Source organism: Hemitrygon akajei, chromosome 14 (genome assembly GCF_048418815.1).
Source record: "Hemitrygon akajei chromosome 14, sHemAka1.3, whole genome shotgun sequence".
Taxonomy (NCBI): Eukaryota; Metazoa; Chordata; class Chondrichthyes; order Myliobatiformes; family Dasyatidae; genus Hemitrygon; species Hemitrygon akajei.
The window spans coordinates 40,257,306-40,280,965 of record NC_133137.1 but is presented as its reverse complement, the minus strand read 5'-3'; the positions used below and the strand labels follow the sequence as shown (position 1 = coordinate 40,280,965).

The 23,660-nt window shown below is 42.6% G+C and overlaps 1 protein-coding gene across 6 annotated transcripts in view; it reads right to left on the bottom strand.

The window, feature by feature from the left end:
- Nucleotides 1-23,660, bottom strand: part of LOC140738519 (unconventional myosin-XVIIIb-like) — a 680,390-nt gene that overhangs the window by 238,051 nt on the left and 418,679 nt on the right. For all 6 annotated transcript variants that reach the window (XM_073065895.1, XM_073065893.1, XM_073065892.1 and 3 more), the window contains 4 exons: nt 20,282-20,401; nt 7,848-7,950; nt 5,750-5,874; nt 3,358-3,512 (listed from right to left, as the gene is read on the bottom strand). In XM_073065895.1, the coding sequence (XP_072921996.1) occupies nt 3,358-3,512; nt 5,750-5,874; nt 7,848-7,950; nt 20,282-20,401 (503 nt within the window). The remainder of the gene's footprint in view (nt 1-3,357; nt 3,513-5,749; nt 5,875-7,847; nt 7,951-20,281; nt 20,402-23,660) is intronic.

Below are 23,660 nucleotides of genomic sequence, written 5' to 3'. Positions count from 1 at the left end.
TCAGTCCCTGCACCAGTACTGCACTAGGATGGAAGACAGTACCAACTACAGTGCAAACATTCAGTCCCTGCACCAGTACTGCTCTAGGATGGTCAACTGCACCAACTATAGTAACAACATTCAGTCCCTGCACCAGTACGGATCTAGGATGGACAACAGTACCAACTAGAGTGCAAACATTCAGTCCCTGCACCAGTACTGATCTAGGATGGTGAACTGCACCAACTACAGTGTAAACGTTCAGTCCCCGCACCAGTACTGATCTAGGATGGTCATCTGCACAAACTATAGTACCAACATTCAGTCCCTGCACCAGTACTGATCTAGGATGTTCAACTGTACCAACTACAGTGCAAACATTCAGTACCTGCACCAGTACTGCTCTAGCATGGAAAACAGTACCAACTACAGTGCAAACATTCAGTCCCTGCACCAGTACTGCTCTAGGATGGAAGACAGTACCAAGTACAGTGCAAACATTCCATCCCTGCACCAGTACTGATCTAGGATGGTCAACTGCACCAACTGTAGTACCAACATTCAGACCCTGCTCCAGTACTGCTATAGGACGGACAACTGTACCAACTACAGTGCAAACATTCAGTCCCTGCACCAGTACTGATCTAGGATGGTCAACTGCACCAACTGTAGTACCAACATTCAGTCCCTGCACCAGTACTGCTCTAGGATGGACAACAGTACCAACTACAGTGTAAACGTTCAGTCCCCGCACCAGTACTGATCTAGGATGGTCATCTGCACCAAATATAGTACCATCATTCAGTCCCTGCACCAGTACTGATCTAGGATGGTTAACCGCACCAACTACAGTGCAAACATTCAGTCCCTTCACCAGTACTGATCTAGGATGGTCAACCGCACCAACTACAGTGCAAACATTCAGTCCCTGCACCATTACTGATCTAGGATGGTCAACTGCACCAACTACAGTGCAAACATTCAGTCCCTGCACAAGTACAGATCTAGGATGGTCAACTGCACCAACTACAGTGCAAACATTCAGACCCTGCACAAGTACAGATCTAGGATGGTCAACTGCACCAACTACAGTGTAAACATTCAGCCCCGGCACCAGTACTGCTCTAGGATGGAAGACAGTACCAACTACAGTACAAACATTCAGTCCCTGCACCAGTACTGCTCTAGGATGGTCAACTGCACCAACTATAATACCAACATTCAGTCCCTGCACCAGTACTGATCTAGGATGGTCAACTGCACCAAGTACAGTGCAAACATTCAGTCCCTGCACCATTCCTGATCTAGGATGGTCAACTGCACAAACTACAGTGCAAACATTCAGTCCCTGCACCAGTACTGATCTAGGATGGTTAACTGCACCAACTACAGTGTAAACATTCAGTCCCTGCACCAGAACTGCTCTAGGATGGAAGACAGTACCAACTACAGTGCAAACATTCAGTCCCTGCACCAATACTGCTGTAGGATGGTCAACTGCACCAACTATAATCCCAACATTCAGTCCCCGCACCAGTACTGATCTAGGATGGACAACAGTACCAACTACAGTGCAAACATTCAGTCCCTGCACCAGTACTGATCTAGGATGGAAGACAGTACTTACTACAGTGTAAACATTCAGTACCTGCACCAGTACAGCTCTAGCATGGAAAACAGTACCAACTACAGTGCAAACATTCAGTCCCTGCACCAGTACTGCTCTAGGATGGAAGACAGTACCAACTACAGTGCAAACATTCAGTCGCTCCATCAGTACTGATCTAAGATGGTCAACTGCATCAACTACAGTGTAAACGTTCAGTCCCTGCACCAGTACTGATCTAGGATTGTCGACTGCACTAACTACAGTGCAAGCATTCTGTCCCCGCACCAACTACAAATCACACCATTGTCTTTTGCCCAATCAGTTACCCTGGCAACACCTCTTCAATCTCTCAGATCTATATCACTTAGGGCAGTAGCTCCAGGGGAACACCACCGCTTGTAGCATTCTTACCATGTTGCACGTTTGTAGTCATAGAGCACTTGCAGCACCAAAACAGGCCCTTTGACCCATCTAGTCCATGCCAAACTGTTACTCTGCCTATTTGCATTGACCCTGTACTGTGCCATAGCTCTCCATACCCTCCCATTAGCTTCCACACCCTCCCAGACTCTTCTAACTTGTAAATGTATTGCATTCATTTATCTTCAAAGAGCACTGATCAAACATCTTCATTGGTTGAGAAGGCAACTTACCACCACTTTCTGAAAGCCAAATGGAGATAAACAATAAAAGCTCGTTTTTTCCAGCAACACCCACATCACATAAACAAACCATACAACGAACGTGTCCTGTTGACTGCATTACAGACTCGATGCACCAGTGTAATATTTTCCTCCTTATCATCGTAGCCATCTTATGTCCTTCCCCTTCGGATAGTGTGAGCCAGAACAGTCCCCTTTACGGATACCAGCTTTTTATTCCAATGTATCCTGATTCATTAATGAGTTAACTGATTTTAAATTGCTCAGCTCCAACCATTACATTTGGATTCATATTCCAGCCTCGGGATTACCAGACCAGTAACATAGCCACTATGGTAATATAATTCATTGTCATCACTGTGCACTGATAAAGGCAGAACAAAAGTATGAGATGTGGAAAAATGCTGACACATCCTAATCTGGGCATGAGGATGGTTGAATGAGGAGAGTGCCTCAATATATATCTGTAAAAGGACAAGGCAGCTTCACATTTCACCAAATTCGACTGCAAGCCCACATGGTCTTTCTGAATGACTGTTTTCAAAATTGCTTGCAACAAACACTCAGCCATTAGCTACTGGGAGATTCAGAGGCCAGTATCAGCTGCTGTCCAGAGAAGGTGGCAAGCATGGAATTCCAGGAAGGACAAGGTGTGAATGCCCACAAGAAAATGAATCTCAGGGTAGTATGTGGTGACATATACTGTAGGTACTTTGATAATAAATTTACTTTGAGATTTGAAAGGCAAGCGCTCACCACCTCCTGTACAGGGGCTGAAAGAATGGATCTTAATCAGAATATTACTTGTAAAACCACAGAAGGAAGCCATCTGGCCCATCGAATCCAAGTTAGCTCTCAGTAAGGAACCCCATCAATTCCCCTACGCCTACCTTCACTAAGCAATGATTTTGAAAGGCCAATTAACCCGTCAGCATATCTTTGAGATTGGGGAGGAGAGTGAAGCACCTGACAAAGTTCACAGGGAGAATGCAAAGACTGGACTCAGGCAGCACCAGGGATCAAAATCAAACCAAGTTCCCTGGAGCTGTTAGGCAGCATCACTAATATACATTAGAAGAACCTGCTATTTAGAGAGCCCAGACAAACCTTCTCTGCTTCTTCTCCAGCTCATGATTGCGACTTTGCTGACCTTCCATCAACACCTTGGTGTCCTCCAAGTCCGTAGACAACTGCTTTCCTTTCCTCCTGAGCTGCTGAACAACCCGCTTGGCACGCTCATAATTTTGATGCAGGTCTGAAAGCTGAGAAACAAAATAACGTAAGATGCAGGTGTAGTAGCATTCCACTCAGCAACTTGAGCCAATTTCACCATTCCAGAAATTCATGGTTGATCTGATCTGGAACTCATTTCCACTTTCCTATCTGGAATCCAGTTCAAAATTCTACTTATCTCAGGCATGAATTCACACTGAGATGGTCAGCAGTCTGAGAACGTAAAACATGGTGAAGTACAGCACAGAATTAGATCCTTCAGCCATACTAATAGTACCAAACTAATTAATTAAAGGCCTAACTAAACTAATCCATTCTCTGCACAATGTCCTCATCCCTCCATTCTCTACACATTCATGTGCCTAAGAGCCACTTAAACACACTTTTGTATTTGACTCCACTAGCATTCCTGGCAGTACATTACAGGCACCCATCACTCTGTGTGCAACAAAACTTGCACCACACCTCTCCTTTGAAATTTCCAGCTCTCATCTGAAATGCATTCTCTCTAGTATTAGATATTTCAACCCTAAGTGAAACATAATAGAATTCCAAAACTCTGCAATTACTGAGAGAAGAAACTTTGTCCTATGTTTTATTAACAAGAGAAAATCTGCAGATGCTGGAAATCTGAGCAACACACGTAAATGCTGGAGGAACTCAGCAGGCTAAGCCACATCTAGGAAAAGAGTACAGTCGATGTTTTGGTCCAAAATGTCAACTGTTCTCTTTTCCTAGATGCTGCCTGGCCTGCTAAATTCCTGCAGCATGTTGTATGTGTTGGTCCTATGTTTAATTCTCAATTATCCAATGCCTTGCCACAGCGTCTCTGGTGGAGCACACCTGACTCATTCCTCGCTGGGTGGCTGTAAACAGGCAGCCCCACAACTTGAGGCCATGCAGCTCCTCCGCCATTCACCCCTGCCATCCGTCGATAAATCAGCGAATCAGCATTCCACATTAACAGAGTTCAACAGGATCTTCTGATCAAAAGAAAAGCAACTATTGAATCGACTGCTGGAGACATTCCTCATTATGACAGAGACTGGATACTCCACTGTAACTTAAGTCTACCACTGGACTTTTCTTGTCAACATTTCTTCCTGGAAATGTCCTAGACCACCTTTTAAGTTTCTTGGTGTCAACATCTCGGATCCTATCCTGGGCCTAACACTTGGGTACAACCTCAAAGAAGGTAGGTTGGTGTCTACTTTCTCTGAAATTTAAGGAAGTTTGGCATGTCATTGAAGACTCTGACAAACTTTTGCAGATGTACTGTTGGAAGCATTCTCACTAGCTGTATCACAGCCTGGTATGGAAATTCCAATGCATAAGTACAGGGGAAACTGGTGGATTCAGCTAGTTCCATCAGGCATACAGCTCTCCCCACCAAAGACATCTACAAGAAGCCATCCTCAGGGTGGAAGAGCAACAGATTATATTTTGTCTGGGTAGCCTCCAACCTGATGGCATAAATATCCATTCCTCCTGGCAAAAAAAAAAATCCCTTCCTTTCCACTCTTCTATTCCCCACTCTGACTTTCTCACCTGCCCATCACCTCTCCCTGGGTCCCTAACTCCTTCCCTTTCTCATATGGTCCAATCTCCTCTCCTATCAGATTCCTTCACCTCCAACCCCTTCCTTTTCCCACCCACCCAGCTTCTCCTGTCACCTTCTAGCTAGACTCTTCCTGGTCCCCAACCCCCACCCCCTCTTTTTATTCTGGTTGCTGAATTTATTCTGGTTCCTTCTTCTCATTGTTGCCTTCAGGCAAGAGGTACAGGCCTGAAGACCCACATTCAAGATTCAACATCTATTTCCCCACTTCCACAAGCTCTTGAACTGAAAACCTTAATGCTACCTTGCACTATAGTTTTTTGCTCTTCCAGTCTTGTACTCATATCATTATTTATTTTAGTTTATATTTTACACATGTACATTATATATAATTTATGCTAATTTAATCTTATGTTAACTTGCGTCTGATTTTATCTTGTAATGCAGGTGTTATTGCAGTAGGATACTAATTTTCAAAACATTTCTACCCTGTGAATGTATGCCTTTGACAAAGATAAACTTGAACATGATCTTAAATGTTCCTAATACAATAAAGTGGATACCCATGCGTTTCTGACAGTGTATATGAAATAATGAATCTTTTGACAAAAGCTCACAATAGAAGATCAGATTGATGGCAGGAGACCAGGAAAACCTTGGAAGATTTCCAGAACAATAATATTTCCCCTCAAAATCCAGGCTCTTTACCTTATGTTCCAGTTCCTGTCTGATCTGTAGCTCCGAATCTATCCTTTCCTCAAACATGTGGATCCTTTTCCGAAGAAACTCCATTTCCATCAACGTACAATCGAACTGTATTTTCCATTCTTCCTCTAACACAAGACATGTAACATCAGAAGGCAAGTATTTGTGGAGTAGCAAATACAAGAAAAGTTATCAATTATATCTGACATTATCAGGGCTGATAAACTAATACTTACTTGGGTGTAAAGATTAATGCAATTGCTTCACAATGCCAACGATCACTGATTGGCATTCGATTCCCACCACTGTCTCTCTGTCACCACGTGGATCTCCTCCAGGTGCTACGGCTTTCCCCCACTTTCTAAAGACAGACTGTTAGGATTAGTAAGCTGTAGGAATGCCATGTTGATGCCAGAAGCATGGCAATACTTATGAACTGCCCCACCCCCCCAGCACATCCTCAGACAGTGTCGGTCAATGCCACAGAACAATCCATTTCACTGTGAGTTTCAAATTTTTAATGTGCATATGAGATAAATATTGCTGATCTTTTAACTTTGGGCAAGTCATGAAGTTGAACCTGAGATATTTTGGTGTCTTAGGGGCCCATCAGCTGAGACTGGCCAGAGAAGGTTAGCTGGATCACTGTTTAAGCCTAACAGGTTCTCTTATATCCTACTGAGAGAGGAATCTGTCCCGCCTAACTGATCCAGTCCATTTGTCACTTCTGGTCCGTCTGTTGTGTAACCCTTCAATCGATCACAATTAGAAATGAGCCAAATGCACAGCCTGCCCGGTGTAGCCAATCAGCCTGAGTTAGCAAGAAAAAAATCATCTGACCACTATTGCTCCAACCATTTCAAGTTTGCACACATGAAAGTTCTATGGATACATCTAATGCATGGGTTGTTTGTACTGCATTTTTATAACAAGCAATGCAGCAATGCTGGGTGAGGGAATCACAATACAGGAATGCTCTGCTCACCCTGGGTACAAAATGGAGTCAACTCAGCCTCCCCAAGATCAGGGTTTATTTAATCTTTTTGCTACTATCATAAAGAAAGTGTTAGAAAAAAAATAACAGGGGCAACAAGCTGGAATCAAAACCAAAAGGTTTATGTCACTCACTCTGGAAACCAGAACTTGCAATGGTCTTCACACTCCTAGCTTGCTGGTGACATCTCATCCTAAATACCCTCAGAGACTGCTCAATGTGTTGAATATTTCCAGATTTTTAGTTCAGATTTAAGGCTTATGCAGTTTTCTTTGTTTTTGAACTAGCTATCACAGAGCTGGGGCGGGGCAGAGATGAACACATGAACACTATCTCATTTGTCGTACTTTGTATTATTAAAGATAGAAATTAGCTTTTCTGTCACATGTACATTGAAATATTCAGTGAAATGCATCATTTGCACCAACAACCAATACAGTCCAAGGATGTGCTGGGGCAGCCTACAAGTGTCACCACACTTCTGGCACCAATATAACATGGCCACAACTTTCTAACCCTAACCCTTTGGAATGTGGGAGAACATCCAGAGGAAACCCACGTGGTCATGGGGGGAATGCACAAACTCCTTACAGACAGCAGCATGAGTTGAAGTCCAATTACTGATCGCTGGCACTGTAAAGTGTAATGCTACACACTATGCTTTATTGATTACCTTTTGTAATTTGTAGCAATGTTTATGTATTGCGCTGCATTCTGTCACAAAACAACATACATAAGTGACAATAAACCATATTCTGATTCTGATCACTCATTGGCTACTCTCACTCTCGATTGGGAATATTGATTTTCCAAGGTAAAAACTCATGTCTCCATCTAAGAGGTCTGTTGCCAAATTGGTTCTGTGCAGAACATCCACCACCCTGATGTTCTGTTCGCAAAATGGGACTGGCAACTAATACAGGGTAATGACATTTTATTTAATGACTCCACATATTGTCTGCAATTTAGATCACTCCTTTACAGGAAGGATGTGGAGGCTTTGGACAGGGTGCAGTGATGGTGCACATCAGCTGGACTGAATATGAGGAGCACTGGGGAAATCGTTACATGAACACACAGGCAACCTGTTCGGTGACATTATTTTACCCGTCACTGTGGTTCCCAGCTCCCTTGACTGCAGTTGTTGCACAGCTTCCTCCAGCTGCTTCTCAACAGAAGTCAAATCCTTCACCACCTTCTCATATTTTGTCTATGAAGAAAAAAAGCAGAGAAAAAGAGTAACATTAGTTTCAGCGTTTAAGCCAGTGTTGGTTTCAGCTTTTGTCCTCAGTCCACAAGGAAGGGCTTGCAACTGATATGTAGACCGGGTTTGGTAGCAATGGATTAGTATCTAGTGCTAGGTCTAATTTAGGGATACAAGTTCAACTCCCAGCCAAGAGAAGAAGTCAAAACATTAAATTTGGAATTCAAAATGGAAAATAAGTAATGATAATTAGAAAGCTTCCATGGGGTGCACAGTGCTGTAACGATTAGTGTAACAAGTTTCAACACCAGCAACCTGGGTTCAATTCCTGCTGTTGTCTGAAAGGAGTCTGTATATTCTTCCTGTGACCACATGGGTTTCTTTCCACTAACCAAAGACATACAGGTTAGGGTTAGTGAGTTGTGGGCATGCTATGTTGGCACTGGAAACATGGCAACACTTGTGGCTGCCCCAGTCCATCTTGGACTGTGTTGGTTGTTCACTTTAGTGACACATTTCACTGTACATGTGACAAATAAAGGCTTATCTTAATCTTAAACAACGGACAATCTGTTGAAGGAACTCAATGGGCCAAGCTGCATCTGTGGAAGGAAGGGAATCGTTGATGTTTTACATCAAAACCTTTCATCAGCTCACCAAACTATCTGCTGGAGGAACTCAACAGATCAAGAGGGTCAGTGGGAGAAAAGAAGCTGTCAATGTTGTGGGTTAAAACCCTGCTCTGATGCAGGGGTTTAGTTCAAAACATCAACAACTCCTTTCTGTTTGCAAATGCTGCACAACCCATTGAATTCCTCCAGCAGGTTGTTTGTTGCTCCAGATTCCAGCATCTGCAGTCTCTAGTGCCTCAGTTGATAAGAAGTCCTTAAGCAAAACAAATCCTCTTAGTCATATGCAGTTAAAAGAGGGCATCACCCTGGCATGGCAACTGGTCTGGTATAGGCAGTGGTAAACTCTGTCCAGTCCATCACTTCCTTCCATCCAATCCACCTTCATCGTGTGTTTCTTCAGGAGGCTAGTAACCCTATATAACCATATAACAATTACAGCATGGAAAAAGGCTATCTCAGCCCTTCTAGTCCATGCCGAATGCTTGCTCTCACCTAGTCCCACTGACGCACACTCAGCCCATAACCCTCCATTCATTTCCTGTCCATATACCAATCCAATTTCACTTTAAATGACAATACCAAACCTGCTTCTATCATTTCTACTGGAAGCTTGTACCACACATTTACCACTCTCTGAGTAAAGAAATTCCCCCTCATGTTACCCTTAAACTTTTGCCTCCTAAGTCTCAACTCATGTCCTCTCATTTGAATCTTACCTACTCTCAATGAAAAAAGCCTATTCACGTCAACTCATCTATCCCCCTCATAATTTTAAATACCTCTATCAAGTCCCCCCTCAACCTTCTATGCTCCAAAGAATAAAGACCTAACTTGTTCAATCTTTCCCTGTAACATTCTAGTAAATCTTCTCTGTACTCTCTCTATTTGGTTGACATCTTTCCTATAATTCAGTGACCAGAACTGTACACAATACTCCAAATTCAGCCTCACCATTGCCATGTACGATTTTAACATTACATCCCAACTCCTATACTCAATGCTCTGATTTATAAAGGCCAACATACCAAAAGCTTTCTTCACCACCCTATCCACATGAGATTCCACCTTCAAGGAACTATGCACCATTATTCCTAGATCACTCTGTTCTACTGCATTCTTCAATGCCCTACCATTTACCAAATATGTCCTATTTTGATTATTTCTACCAAAATGTAGCACCTCACACTTATCAGCATTAAACTTCATCTGCCATCATTCAGCCCACTCTTCTAACTGGCCTAAATCTCTCTGCAAACTTTGAAAACCTACTTCACTATCCACAATGCCACCTACCTTAGTATCATTTGCATACTCACTAATCCAATTTACCACCCCATCATCCAGATCATTAATGTATATGACAAACAACATCGGACCCAGTACAGATCCCTGAGGCACACCACTAGTCACTGGCCTCCAACCTGACAAACAGTTATCCACCGCTACTCTCTGGCAACTCCCATCTAGCCACTGTTGAATCCATTTTACTACTTCAATATTAATACCTAACGATTGAACCTTCCTAACTAACCTTCCATGCAGAACCTTGTCAAAGGCCTTACTGAAGTCCATATAGACAACATCCACGGCTTTATCCTCGTCAACTTTCCTCACAACCTCAAAAAATTCAATAAGATTTGTCAAACATGACCTTCCACGCACAAATCCATGTTGACTGTTCCTAATCAGACCCTATCTATCCAGAAAATTATATATACCATCTCTAAGAATACTTTCCATTAATTTACCCACCACTGATGTCAAACTGACAGGCCTATAATTGCTAGGTTTACTCTTAGAACCCTTTTTAAACAATGGAACCATATGAGCAATACGCCAATCCTCTGGCACCATCCCCGTTTCTAATGACATTTGAAATATTTCTGTCAGAGCCCCTGCTCTTTCTACACCAACTTCCCTCAAGGTCCTAGGGAACATCCTGTCAGGACCTGGAGATTTATCCACTTTTATATCCCTTAAAAGCGCCAGTACTTCCTCCTCTTTAATCATCATAGTTTCCATGACTTCCCTACTTGTTTCCCTTACCTTACACAATTCAATATCCTTCTCCTTAGTGAATACCAAACAAAAGAAATTTTTCAAAATCTCCCCCATCTCTTTCGGCTCCACACATAGCTGTCCACTCTGATTCTCTAAGGGACCAATTTTATCCCTCACTATCCTTTTGCTATTAATATAACTGTAGAAGCCCTTTGGATTTATTTTCACCTTACTTGCCAAAGCAACCTCGTATCTTCTTTTAGCTTTTCTAATTTCTTTCTTAAGATTCTTCTTACAATCTTTATATTCCTCGAGCACTTCATTTACTCCATGCTGCCTATATTTATTGCAGATCTCTCTCTTTTTCCAAACCAAGTTTCCAATATCCCTTGAAAACCATGGCTCTCTCAAACTTTTAACCTTTCCTTTCAACCTAACAGGAACATAAAGATTCTGTACCCTCAAAATTTCACCTTTAAAAGACCGCCATTTCTCTATTACATCCTTCCTATAAAACAAATTGTCCCATCCACTCCTTCTAAATCCTTTCACATCTCCTCAAAGTTAGCCTTTCTCCAATCAAAAATCTCAACCCTGGGTCCAGTCCTATCCTTCTCCATAATCATATTGAAACTAATGGCATTGTGATCACTGGACCCGAAGTGCTCCCCAACACATACCTCTGTCACCTGACCTATTTCATTCCCTAACAGAAGATTCAACTCTGCCCCTTCTCTAGTTGGTACCTCTGTGTATTGTTGCAAAAAACTATCCTGCACACATTTTACAAACTCCAAACCATCCATCCCTTTTACAGTATAGGCTTCCCAGTCTATGTGTGGAAAATTAAAATCTCCCACAATCACAACCCTGTGCTTACTACAAATATCTGCTATCTCCTTGCAAATTTGCTCCTCCAATTCTCGCTCTCCATTAGGTGGTCTATAATACACCCCTATAAGTGTTACTACACCTTTCCCATTCCCCAATTCCACCCAAATTACCTCCCTAGATGATCCCTCTAATCTATCCTGCCAGAGCACCACTGAAATATTTTCTCTGACAAGCAACGCAACACCTCCCCCTCTTGTCCCTCCAATTCTATCACACCTGAAGCAACAAAATCCAGGAATATTTAGTTGCCAATCACACCCCTCCTGCAACAATGTTTCACTAATAGCTACAACATCATATTTCCAGGTATCAATCCATGCTCTAAGCTCATCCACCTTTCTTACAATGCTCCTAGCATTAAAATAAATGCATTTAAGAAATTCTCTACCTCTTCCTCTCTGCTTATCTCTAAGAGTAAAAAGAACTTTACTGTCTTCTTTTTCTTCCTTCTTTCATACATCTGTTCCTACACTCTGGTTCCCCTCCACCCTCGTATCTAGTTTAAATCCACTGGAGCCTTTCTAGCAAACCTACCCGCAAGAATATTTGTCCTCCTCCAGTTCAGATGTAAACCGTCCCTCTGGAACAGGTCCCACCTTCCCTGGAAAACTGCCCAATTATCTATAAATCTGAAGCCCTGCACCATGTCTTCAGCCACGTGTTGATCTGCACTATCTTACTATTTCTAAACCCACCTGCATGTGGCACTGGTAGCAGTCCTGAGATTGCTATCCTGGAGGTCCTGTCCTTTAACTTGGCATCTAACTCCCTAAACTCACCTTTCAGGACCTCCTCACTCTTCCTACCCACGTCATTGGTCCCTACATGGACCACGACATCCGGCTGTTCACCCTCCCTCTTGAGAATACTGAGAACTCGATCCGAGATATCGCGGACCCTGGCACCAGGGAGGCAACAAACTATCTGGGATTCTCAATCTCTTCCACAGAACCTCCTATTTATCCCCCTAACTATCAAATCCCCTATCACTACTGCTCTCCTCTTTTCCCTCCTTCCCTTCTGAGCTGAGGGTCCAGTCTCGATGCTAGAGACGCAACCACTGCAACTTGTCCCTGGTAGGTCGTCCCCACCAACAGTATCCAAAACGGTATACTTATTGTTGATGGGAACGGCCACAGGGGTGCTCTGCTCATTCTGTCTATTCCCCTTCCCTCTCCTGAAAGTCACCCAACTACCTGTCTCCTGACTCCTAGGGGTGACTATCTTCCTGAAACTCCTGTCTATTTCTGCCTCTGCCTCCCGAATGATCCGAAGTTCATCCAGCTCCAGCTCCAGTTCCCTAACATGATTTGTCAGGAGCTGCGGCTGGATGCACCTTTTACAGGTGTAGTCATCAGGGACAGCTGTGCTCACCCTGACTTCCCACATACTGCAAATGGAACACTCAACTGCCTCCATTACCTACTCCTAATCTAATTAGATTAATTAAAGGAGCTTACCCGGCCTTACCTGACCTGGAGTGAAGCTTGTACTCAGCCTCTGCTCGCTATTTAAATTCTCCCGCCGCCTCACAGGCCGACTTTCACGCGCTAGCACAGTTGTGGCCCATTCAAACCTTGTCTCTGCCTGTTCTCACCAAAGCCTGATTGAGCCAAAGTTATCCCACTCTGCCTCAGTCGACTCCGACAATGGCCGCTACGATGATGGCTGCTGTATATGGCGGTCTTTCTTTTTAAACCTTTGGCACGCTATGTCACGCGCCTGCGCAGTCTATCTACTTTGCCCTGATCAGTTAAAAAAACAGCTTCTCTCCGAGCTTCTTTTACCTCTTCCCTCTCCGCCTCTTGCCGCGATTTAAAGTAGCATCGTCAAGGATGCTCACTTTCCTCTTTTCTACATTTTGGGAGAAGATTGAAAGCCTAGATATCCAGACTCAAGAACAGCTTCTTGCCCACCACTATAAGACTTCTGAACTGGTCACTTCTTTGACCATCTCTTCCTGTGGTGCTGCCATGATATCAAACTCTTAGGTATTCTGTTATTGACACCTCAGTATTCCTGTTTGCACTAACTCAGATTGTACGACTATCTACTTGTACCGACAGCCTGTTACACCACTGGTGTTTAGGGCAGCTCTACTAACTATAGACATAGAAATATAGAAAACTTACAGCACAATACAGGCCCTTCGGCCCACGAAGCTGTGCCGAACATGTCCCTACCTTAGAACTACCTAGGCTTACCCACAGCCCTCTATTTTTCTAAGTTCCATGTACCTATCCAGGAGTCTCTTAAAAGACCCTATCGTTACCGCTTCCACCACCGCCACCGGCAGCCCATTCCACACACTCACCACTCTCTGCGTAAAATTCTTACCCCTGACATCTCCTCTGTACCTTCTTCCAAGCATCTTAAAACTGTGCCCTCTCGTGCTAGCAATTTCAGCCCAGGGGAAAAGCCTCTGACTATCCACACGATCAATGCCTCTTATTATCTTGTACGTCTCTATCAGGTCACCTCTCATCCTCTGTCTCTCCAAGATGAAAGGACCGTGTTCACTCAACCTATTCTCATAAAGCATGCTCCCCAATCCAGGCAACATCCTTGTAAATTTCCTCTGCACCCTTTCTATAGTTTCCACATCCTTCCTGTAGTGATGCAACTAGAACTGAGCACAGTACTCCAAGTGAGGTCTGACCAAGGTCTTATATAACTGCAACATTACCTCTTGGCTCTTAAACTTGATCCCATGATTGATGAAGGCCAATACACTGTATGCCTTCTTAACCACAGAGTCAACCTGAGCAGCAGCTTTGAGTGTCCTATGGACTCGGACCCCAAGATCCCTCTGATCCTCCACACTGTCAAGAGTCTTACCATTAATACTATATTCTGCCATCATATTTGACCTACCAAAATGAACCACTTCACACTTATCTGGGTTGAACTCCATCTGCCACTTCTCAGTCTAATTTTGCATCCTATCAATGTCCCGCTGTAAACTCTGACAGCCCTCCAAGCTATCCACAACACCCCCAACCTTTGTGTCATCAGCAAATTTACTAACCCATCCCTCCATTTCCTCATCCAGGTCATTTATAAAAATCATGAAGAGAAGGGGTCCCAGAACAGATCCCTGAGGCACACCACTGGTCACCAGCTTCCATGCAGAATATGACCTGTCTACAACCACTCTTTGCCTTCTGTGGGCAAGTCAGTTCTGGATCCACAAAGCAATGTCCCTTTGGATCCCATGTCTCCTTACTTTCTCAATAAGCCTTGCATGGAGTACCTTATCAAATGCCTTGCTGAAATCCATGTACATGAAATCCATGAACATGAAATCCATGAAATCCATGTGCTCTACCTTCATCAATATGTTTAGTCACATCCTCAAAAAATTCAATCAGGCTCGTAAGGCACGATCTGCCTTTGACAAAGCCATGCTGACTATTCCTAATCATATTATGCCCCTACAAATATTCATAAATCCTGCCTCTCAGGATCTTTGTTCATAAATCCTGTCTCTCAGGAACTATGCTCCATTCTAAACACAAGACTCTGCAGATGCTAGAAATCCACAGTAACACACAGAAAATTCTGGAGGCTCTGTAGGTCAGGCAACATCTATGGAGAGGAATAAATAGTCAACATTTCAGGCCACGACAAGATGAATTACCACAGCTATGCAAACAGCACACAACTGTACTTGTCTATTACTCCAGATGACCCTGAGGCTAAACCCCCTGGTCTGGTATCTTATTAACATTACAGAATAGATGAGTTCAAATTTCCTTAGTCTAATTAAGAAAAACTCTGAAATTTTGGTTATTGTTAGCAATAAAAATTATGAATCTTAGAAATAAACTTGATCATTTGGCCTTACAAATCAGATCAGAAGTAAAGAATTTAGGCATTATTATTGACTCAGAGCTAAATTTCAAATCACATATTAACCATATTACTAAGACTGCGTTCTTTCATTTGAGGATCACTACAAGGGTTCGATTTCTTATAACATCTCAAGGCGTAGAAAAATAGATACGCGCTTTTGATTTTACCTGATGAGACTAATCTGCCCAAGATATAAATCATCTACAGCTTGTTCAAAATGCAGCAAGAATCTTAACCAATAAAAGAAAATTGGAGCACATTTCACTGGTTTTAGTATCATTACACTGGCTGCCTGTGTCTTTTAGGATCAATTTTAAAATACTCTTATTTGTATAGAAGGCTCTGAATAATCTAGCTCCCTAATCGTAATCTTAGATTCATGAATACTGGTTTGCTTAGTGTTCCTAGAGCTAAGCATCTAAGAACTGGCGATGTGGCCTTTTGTTCTTACACACCAGGAATCTGGAATTGTCTACCCACTCTGGTAGCACTGTGGAGCATTTCAAAACTCTTCTGAAAAGCTGCTTTATTAATTCGGCCTATTTGTAGGATTATTTAATACCTGTTGATGTTGATTATAATGAGGTATTTTCGATTATAGTTTATTCTGTATGTTTGTCTTATGATGTTTAATTTTGTTTCATATTCTTTATTGATTTATCTTTACAATCTATGTAAAGCACTTTCAGCCTGCATCCTAATGTATGACAGGTGCTATATACTGTCAATGAAGTTATATTATTATTAAGACCTTTCATTCGGTATTTCATTCTGTTGTTGTTCACTCATCGTGTATATGGTTTACTTGGTGAGCTTCACACAAGCAAAGGAATTCCATTGTATCTTGGCATATAGAACAATAAATAATCAGAATCTAACCTAATCAGTGAAGACTGAAACCACCAGAAAAGCAGCAAGTGGGGCTGACCCTGAACACAAGATAGTGACTATTCTACAATGGAACAAGAGAAACAGAAGCAGGCATTGTTTTCTAGCCTCAGCTTCATCTGCCATTCAATAACAGTGGGAATCTGACTCAACCATTCAGGCACATCACTAATTAGGTGACAAAACATTTGGCTATCATTAATCACTGGCTTGGGAGTACTCTTCAAGCTTAACATTGACAAGTCATTGGACTGGGCCAGATCAGGAACACAGACATGGCATCCAATGGCTCTGATCCTGAGCCAGTTCCCACACTGGTTTCCAAGGAGTTGTTCTGGGGTGCAGGTTATAGAGAAGAGATGAAGAGAGAGAATTGTAAAGAGAGCAAGCATTTCTACATCAATCTCCTTTCATCACCCCAAGGCATTTACTCCTTGTAGGGAAGCAGTAACACAATGGTTTGGGGTCCTTGGCCATTTTTAAGATGCTGAGGTGTTGGAATCATTACCTGGGGTAACATTGAAGGAGAGTGTACAGTTCTGGTCACTGCACAGTGGGAAGGTTGTGGGTAGCACTGGACAGAGTGCAGAAGAGATTTATAGTGCTGGAGAGAAACAGTAAATGCTGGAATGCTCAGTCATTCAGCCAACAGCTGCAGAAACAGATCAGGTTAACATTAAAATAGAGCAGCACAGTGCTGCAGCTAATAACATCACATCCTCCTAGTGCCAGAAACCTGGGTTCAATCCCAGCCTCTGGTGGACACTGCACGTTCTCTGTGACTTTCCAACCTCCTCCTAAGGTGTGTGGGTGTGTTTGGAATCTGAGGGAGGGAAGTAGGGGGAAGGCCTTGACAAGAATCTGGGGAGAATACAAAACTAATGTTGAATTAGTGTAAACAGGAGATTGATGGTCAGTGTGGATTGGGTGGGTCGAAGAACTTTGTTCCCGTGTTGCTTCTTTCCATGACTTTATGACCCCAAAACTTCACATCGATGACATTTCATCAGAATTGAGAAAAGTTAGAAATCAAACTAACTTTAGTTGCAGAGAGGAGGGGGGAGAAAACAAAGGGAATGTCTGAGATCGTGTGGAGACTAACATGTCCTTTCAATTCATTGTCCTTCTCTCCAACTTAACATTTATTTTTCTTGTAACTTTTCCAGTTTTGATTAAGGTCAACAGCCTGAAATATTAACTATTTGAAACACTGGGAGCATTTAAGAAATTCTTAGATAGGCACATAGTTAATAGAAAAATAGAGAGTCATGTTGGAGGGAAGATTTACGTTGATCCTGGAGGAGGGTAAAAGGCCGGCACAACATTGTGGGCTGAAGGGCCTATACTGTTCTGTACTATGTTCTATGCTCTGCTTCTCTCTCTCCATAGATACTGCCAGAGCTGGCAAGGGTTTCCAGCATTTCAGGTTTATTTCAGATGTAGCATTTTATTTTTCAGCAGAGACTCCCAAGGATGGAACAGGAATGAAAGAAAACTTAATGGACGTGCATAAAAATCATAACCAAGACAGGATGAATTAAAAGGAGTTATTTCCCTTGTGGTTGATTAGTAACTAGAGGGTATGCATTTAAGTTAATTAGTAGAAATATTATAGCTGGTGGTCGGCATCTGTCTTTCTTGAAGGACAATGAGTGATGATCATCATCACAAGCCTGGGTGGAAGGTATGGAGATCCTGAGATGCCCAGTCGTCAAAATCCCCCTCTCGGCCTCACCAGTGTAGTCCAAAGGAAAGCTTATGAAGCAATAGGTTTGCCACCAGCTTGGCTGCAGGAGCTGCTGGAAGGATGTTCAATGATGTCCAGCCACCTTATAGGAGAGTTAACAAAAAATATTATTTCTTTCAAATGAATGTTTGGAGTGGAACTCTCTGCCAGAGGAACTATCAACATATTTAAAAAATAGCAGATGAGCATTGAAGGAGACATTGTCTCCGGGGCTGTGGACTGAGAACTGAGATATTTATTTCTGCCCAGCAGGGACAGATGGGCAAATGGACTGTGCTGTGACTCTCTGAGACTGCGCAGGAATATTTTCCCATGCAGAGATGTTTCCGTATGCAGGCTTCCGAATTCTTAAGCAAAGGGGTGGGAAACCTGACCACGTTTCCCCTCTTCCTACTGAAGGTTGACTGTAGCACTTTTTTCCTTGCATTGGCTGAGTTTAAATAATTCAACACAGGCCAGAAAATAACCCTCAGAGTGGGTAGTCAGGGACTTTGTGTGCTGAATAAGGCTGTGATATGCCAATGGATATTAGAAAGAAGCATTTCATATATTAACTCAGGTTTTACAAACTGCTCCCAGCACAGAATCATGGACAGCGCAAATGCCCTGGGAACTTAGGGCCGTATGTCAATACAGCCAGCAGAGCTCACCATGCATTCATATTAATAAACAGAGCATCAAATCGACACTATGAACTCCAATTTGAGATTTGTAATTCCATTGATCGGAGCTCTGCCTGGGAACTACTCACTCTTAAACCCAACACCTCATCCCAGTTAGTGAAGGTATCACCAAGAATCATATCTACTGTCATGGTTTATTAGAGAATATTTCAGTGATATAATTCAACATTTAGGGACCACGATTGAAAGGAAAGAAAAGCCAAAAGCTTTTCAATGGGACAGCATATGTATTATTGATATCTCCAATGTTTAAATTCAGAGACTCTTCTCTGAAAACTTGGTGTATATACATAGACATTCTGCCCATTGACAAATCCCCAGTATTTTTATTTCAGTGTTTACTTTCTTCCTCTTGTTTCCCTAGACACCAAAGCTGGCAAGACCTCTGGTATCTAATGATTTTGTAAGAATTTTTAAAAATGTCTTTTGATTTTGGCTAACAAACTACGGCAGCGGTGTTGATGAAAGGACTTGGCCCAAAGTTCCCACTGTTCATTTCCCTCCATAGATGCTGCCTGACCTGCTGAGTTCTTCCAGCATTTTGTGTCATTCTCAAGATTGTCAGCATCTGCAGAAGCTCTTGTGTACGTGATTTCAGTGAAAAGTGAACAGCTAAAGAAAACCTAGTCACCCGAAGCAGACTGAAAACGACTACTGCTTCACTCCAAGTTCCTCCAGCAGATTGCAGCAATTAATTGCTTAAAAAAATTGCTCTAAAATCTTTGCAACACACACAAAATGCTGGTGGAATGCAGCAGGCCAGGCAGCATATATAGGAAGAAGTATAATCCACAATTCGGGCCGAGACCCTTCGTCAATCTTTGCAGTAGTTTGTTAAGCAACAAAGAAAACTTTTTAAAATCTTTACAAAATCATTAGATGCCAGAAATCTGTCCAGTTTTGGTGCCCAGGGGAACAAGAACAAGGAGAGTATACACTGAAATAAAAGTACCAGGGATTTGTCAATTGGCAGAACATTTATGATTCAGAGAAGATTATGTTATAGAATGCCCAGAATCTTCTAAGTAGTTTAGCTTCTTGAATTTGTTATATTATAAACAAAGTTTTCTTATATTAAACTGGGTGGTGGGGTGGAGGTACATTTCTACCAAAGGAGGTGCAAGGCTTTTCTTCCCTCCACTCACCTGCTGGCCATCTTGGGCAAGGTGTGGCACCTACTTAGCCCCTCGTGCCCCACCTGCCAATCAGAGTCACATGAAGCCATGGAAGCATGTGGTGGATGGTCGTGTGAGCAGCCGATGCATATCACAAGTCTTGGTTATGTGTCCACTGACGCCAGGCAGACAACATCTAAAGAGTATGGACAATGGCTGGGATCACCTGTCTTGGAAAGCCACTGCCCAGAAGAAGGCATTGGCAAGCCACCTGTGGAAAATTTGCCAAAATCATGGCCATAGATAAGGCCATGATCGCCCATGCCATACGACATGGCTCATGATGATGACACTTACACTAAGAAAAAAAAAGTTTTATATTTTCAATGGAAAGAAGCATAGAATTATCAGAATTGTACTAGGAAGCATCCTTGTAAGCCCATATATACTATATATACTTATATTTACAGAGATGCCAATTCATTTTCTGATACCATGGTTTGACGTCATTCTATTTCTTACCTGCATCACCTTCAGTTCCTGTGTGAGGTGCAGCCTTTCAGCACGTTCACTCTCCAGGACCCGATAGGTCACGTCACCCTTGAAACGTTCATCTGAGAGTTCTGTTGTGAGGTCCAAAATCTGCAGCGAGATCAGAACATGGATCAGTAATCACTTTTCAGCAACCCAAGATCACTTCTGCCAGAGTGGGAATGAAATCAGCACAGAACTGGTCCCAATGTGGACTTGCTCAAGTGGAGTCACAAAAGCTACAAAACTCATTTAAGAGAGAGATGTTGCATTTTGTTTCCCTCTGAAGGTTTGAGTCATTGGAAGTCTCCTCCTCGAGATGATGTGCAAAATTTTTAAGGCAGAGATCTTCACTTTATGCAGTGTTTTCTATTTTTCATCAACTTCTGTTCATCACATATGTGAGGTTATTCCTTAGAACTGTCTGTGATGCACAGAGGCACACCCGCACATCGCCTGGGAAACTTCCCAGCACCTTGTGGAATTTTCCACTTGTGATGTCATTTTAGTATTTTTAAAAATTTCAGATTTCAAAGATTTTTGGATTTTGGAATTTCATATAAGGGGTGTTCAACCTGTAGTTATAAAATATGAGTGAAAAATCTGGGGAATTATACAGCAGATGCTTCAACATCTGTTGTAAGCAACTCACCAAAGTTCATAACTAAGGGTAAACTGACTTTGTTTTTTATTCACTTATCAGAATGTGCCAGCTGAGGGCTGGTTTATGCCTCATGAACCCAATTCTTCCATAAGTGAACAAAAACAATGGAGAATGGAATCGCTAAGCATATAACTTACATATACTCCCATGATAATTGGCTAATGCTGAACCGCGTGGATGTGAAGACCTTGTTTTGACCTTGTCAGAAAATTAGCTGAGGGGCAGAACAGTGAGAACAGGAATAATAGCCGTGTAATCGGATTGAGTCTTCAGATTTATTATTCTAAGTACATCGAAACATGAAGTGAATGCGTCATTTATGCTAACAACCAACACACACAAGAATACGTTGGGGGCAGCCCGCAAGTGTCATCACATATCTGGGCACCGACACAGCATGCCGACCGTGCTCAGCAGAACAACACAGAACACAACAAGCAACAAAACAACAACAGCAAAACAAGCCTTGTGTCTTACTGTTGCACAAAGACGCCATAGACTGAATGAACAACCCCATGCAGTAAATATTCTGCAACTCTATGAAAATTCTAAACATCTTGGTGTTGTTGCTATGGCTCTAAAGCACAGAGGCCACAAAAGACAGAACAAAATATAATTAAGATGAAGGTGGATTCCCAGCAGTCTGAACAGTGTATATAAATTTGCTAAGCTCTTAATACCTGCAAAGAAACTGCTAGTTGTCCTTTTAGGATCATTTATTCAAATGGTACATTCTTACTGCAAATGAAATGTCATCAGAATTCACAACCATGCCCAGCTAGGTCCCCAGTACCAGCCACATCACAAGGCGACCTATTCCATCTGTGATTAATTAACAGCTTAAAGCATCTGCGCTGTTCAGCATAGATTTTGGGCTTTCTGTATCCTCCACCCTCCTCCATTTCACCCCCCTCCCAGGGTTCCAGCCTTCAAATGTACTCAGTGGCCACAGTATTAGGTACCCGTACACCTACTCATTAATGCAAATATCTAACCAGTCAATCCTGTAGCAGCAACTCCATGAATAAAAGCACGCAGACAAATGGGGAAGAAATGTGATTTAAGTGACTGATCGTGGACTGATTACTGGTGCCAGACGGGGTGGTTTGAATATCTCAGAAACTGCCGGTCTCCTGGGATTTCACAACATTCACAACAGTTTCCAGAGTGTGGAAAAACAAAAACATCCAGTGAACGGCAGTTGTGTGAGTGAAAATGCCTTGTTGATGAGAGAGATCAGAGGAGAATGGCCAGACTGATTCAAGCTGACAGGAAGGCAACAGTAATTCAGCTAACCACAAGTTGCAACAGTGGGGTGCAGAAGAGCATCTCTGAATGCACAACATGTCAAACCTTGGAGTGGATGGGCTACAGCAGCAGAAGATCACAATCACACACTCAGTGGCCGCTTTATTAGGTACGCCTTGTACTGAATAAAGTGGCCACTGATTCTCCAAGCAAATTTCAAACTTCAAGGAACATTACCGTGGCTGACTGGTGCCATCTTGCACAGATCTAACAAGGGAGGGAGGACAGAGCAAACACGAGGAAATCTGCAGATGCTGGAAATTCAAACAACAACACACACAAAATGCTGGTGGAACACATCAGGCCAGGCAGCATCTATAGGGAGAAGAGCTGTCGACGTTTCAGGCTGAGACCCTGACGAAGGGTCTCGGCCCGAAACATCGACAGTGCTTCTCCCTATAGATGCTGCCTGGCCTGCTGTGTTCTACCAGCATTTTGTGTGTGTTGTAGGTAGGACAGAGCCATCTCTATAGCTGACTATCTGACACAGATGGCTATAGTCATCAGCCTATTGGCTACACTGCTGATTTGGTTTACTCTTCTGCCTTTAAAAAAGTAATTGGGAATCCTCATGAAGTACAGGAAATCTGTGAACAGAGACTGGAGAAAGGGATAATATGGGCAACAGGCTGAGAAAGTGCTCAACTACTCACTCTGCTCTGTTGCTTTCGGGATTTATCTGTTGGATATGTTATAACCATATAGCCATATAACCATATAACAACTACAGCACAGAAAAAGGCCATCTCAGCCCTTCTAGTCCTTGCAGAATGCTTACTCTCACCTAGTCCCACCGAACTGCACTCAGCCCATAACCCTCCATTCCTTTCCTGTCCATATACCTATCCATATTTTACTTCAAATGACAATATTGAACCTGCCTCTATCACTTCTACTGGAAGCTCATTCCACACAGCTACCACTCTCTGAGTACAGAAGTTCCCTCTCATGTCACCCCTAAACTTTTGCCCCCTAACTCTCAACTCATGTCCTCTTGTTTGAATCTCACCTACTCTCAATGGAAAAAGCCTATTCATGTTAACACTATCTATCCACCTCATAATTTTAAATACCTCTATCAAGTCCCCCCTCAACCTTCTATGCTCCAAAGAATAAAGACCTAACTTGTTCAATCTTTCCCTGTAGCTTAGGTGCTGAAACCCAGGTAACATTCTAGTAAATCTTCTCTGTACTCTCTCTATTTTGTTGACATCTTTCCTTTAATTCGGTGACCAGAACTGTACACAATACTCAAAATTTGGCCTTACCAATGCCTTGTACAATTTTAGCATTACATCCCAACTCCTATACTCAATGCTCTGCTTTTTAAAGGGCAGCATACCAAAAGCTTTCTTCTCCACCCTATCCACATGAGAGTCCACCTTCAGGGAACTATGC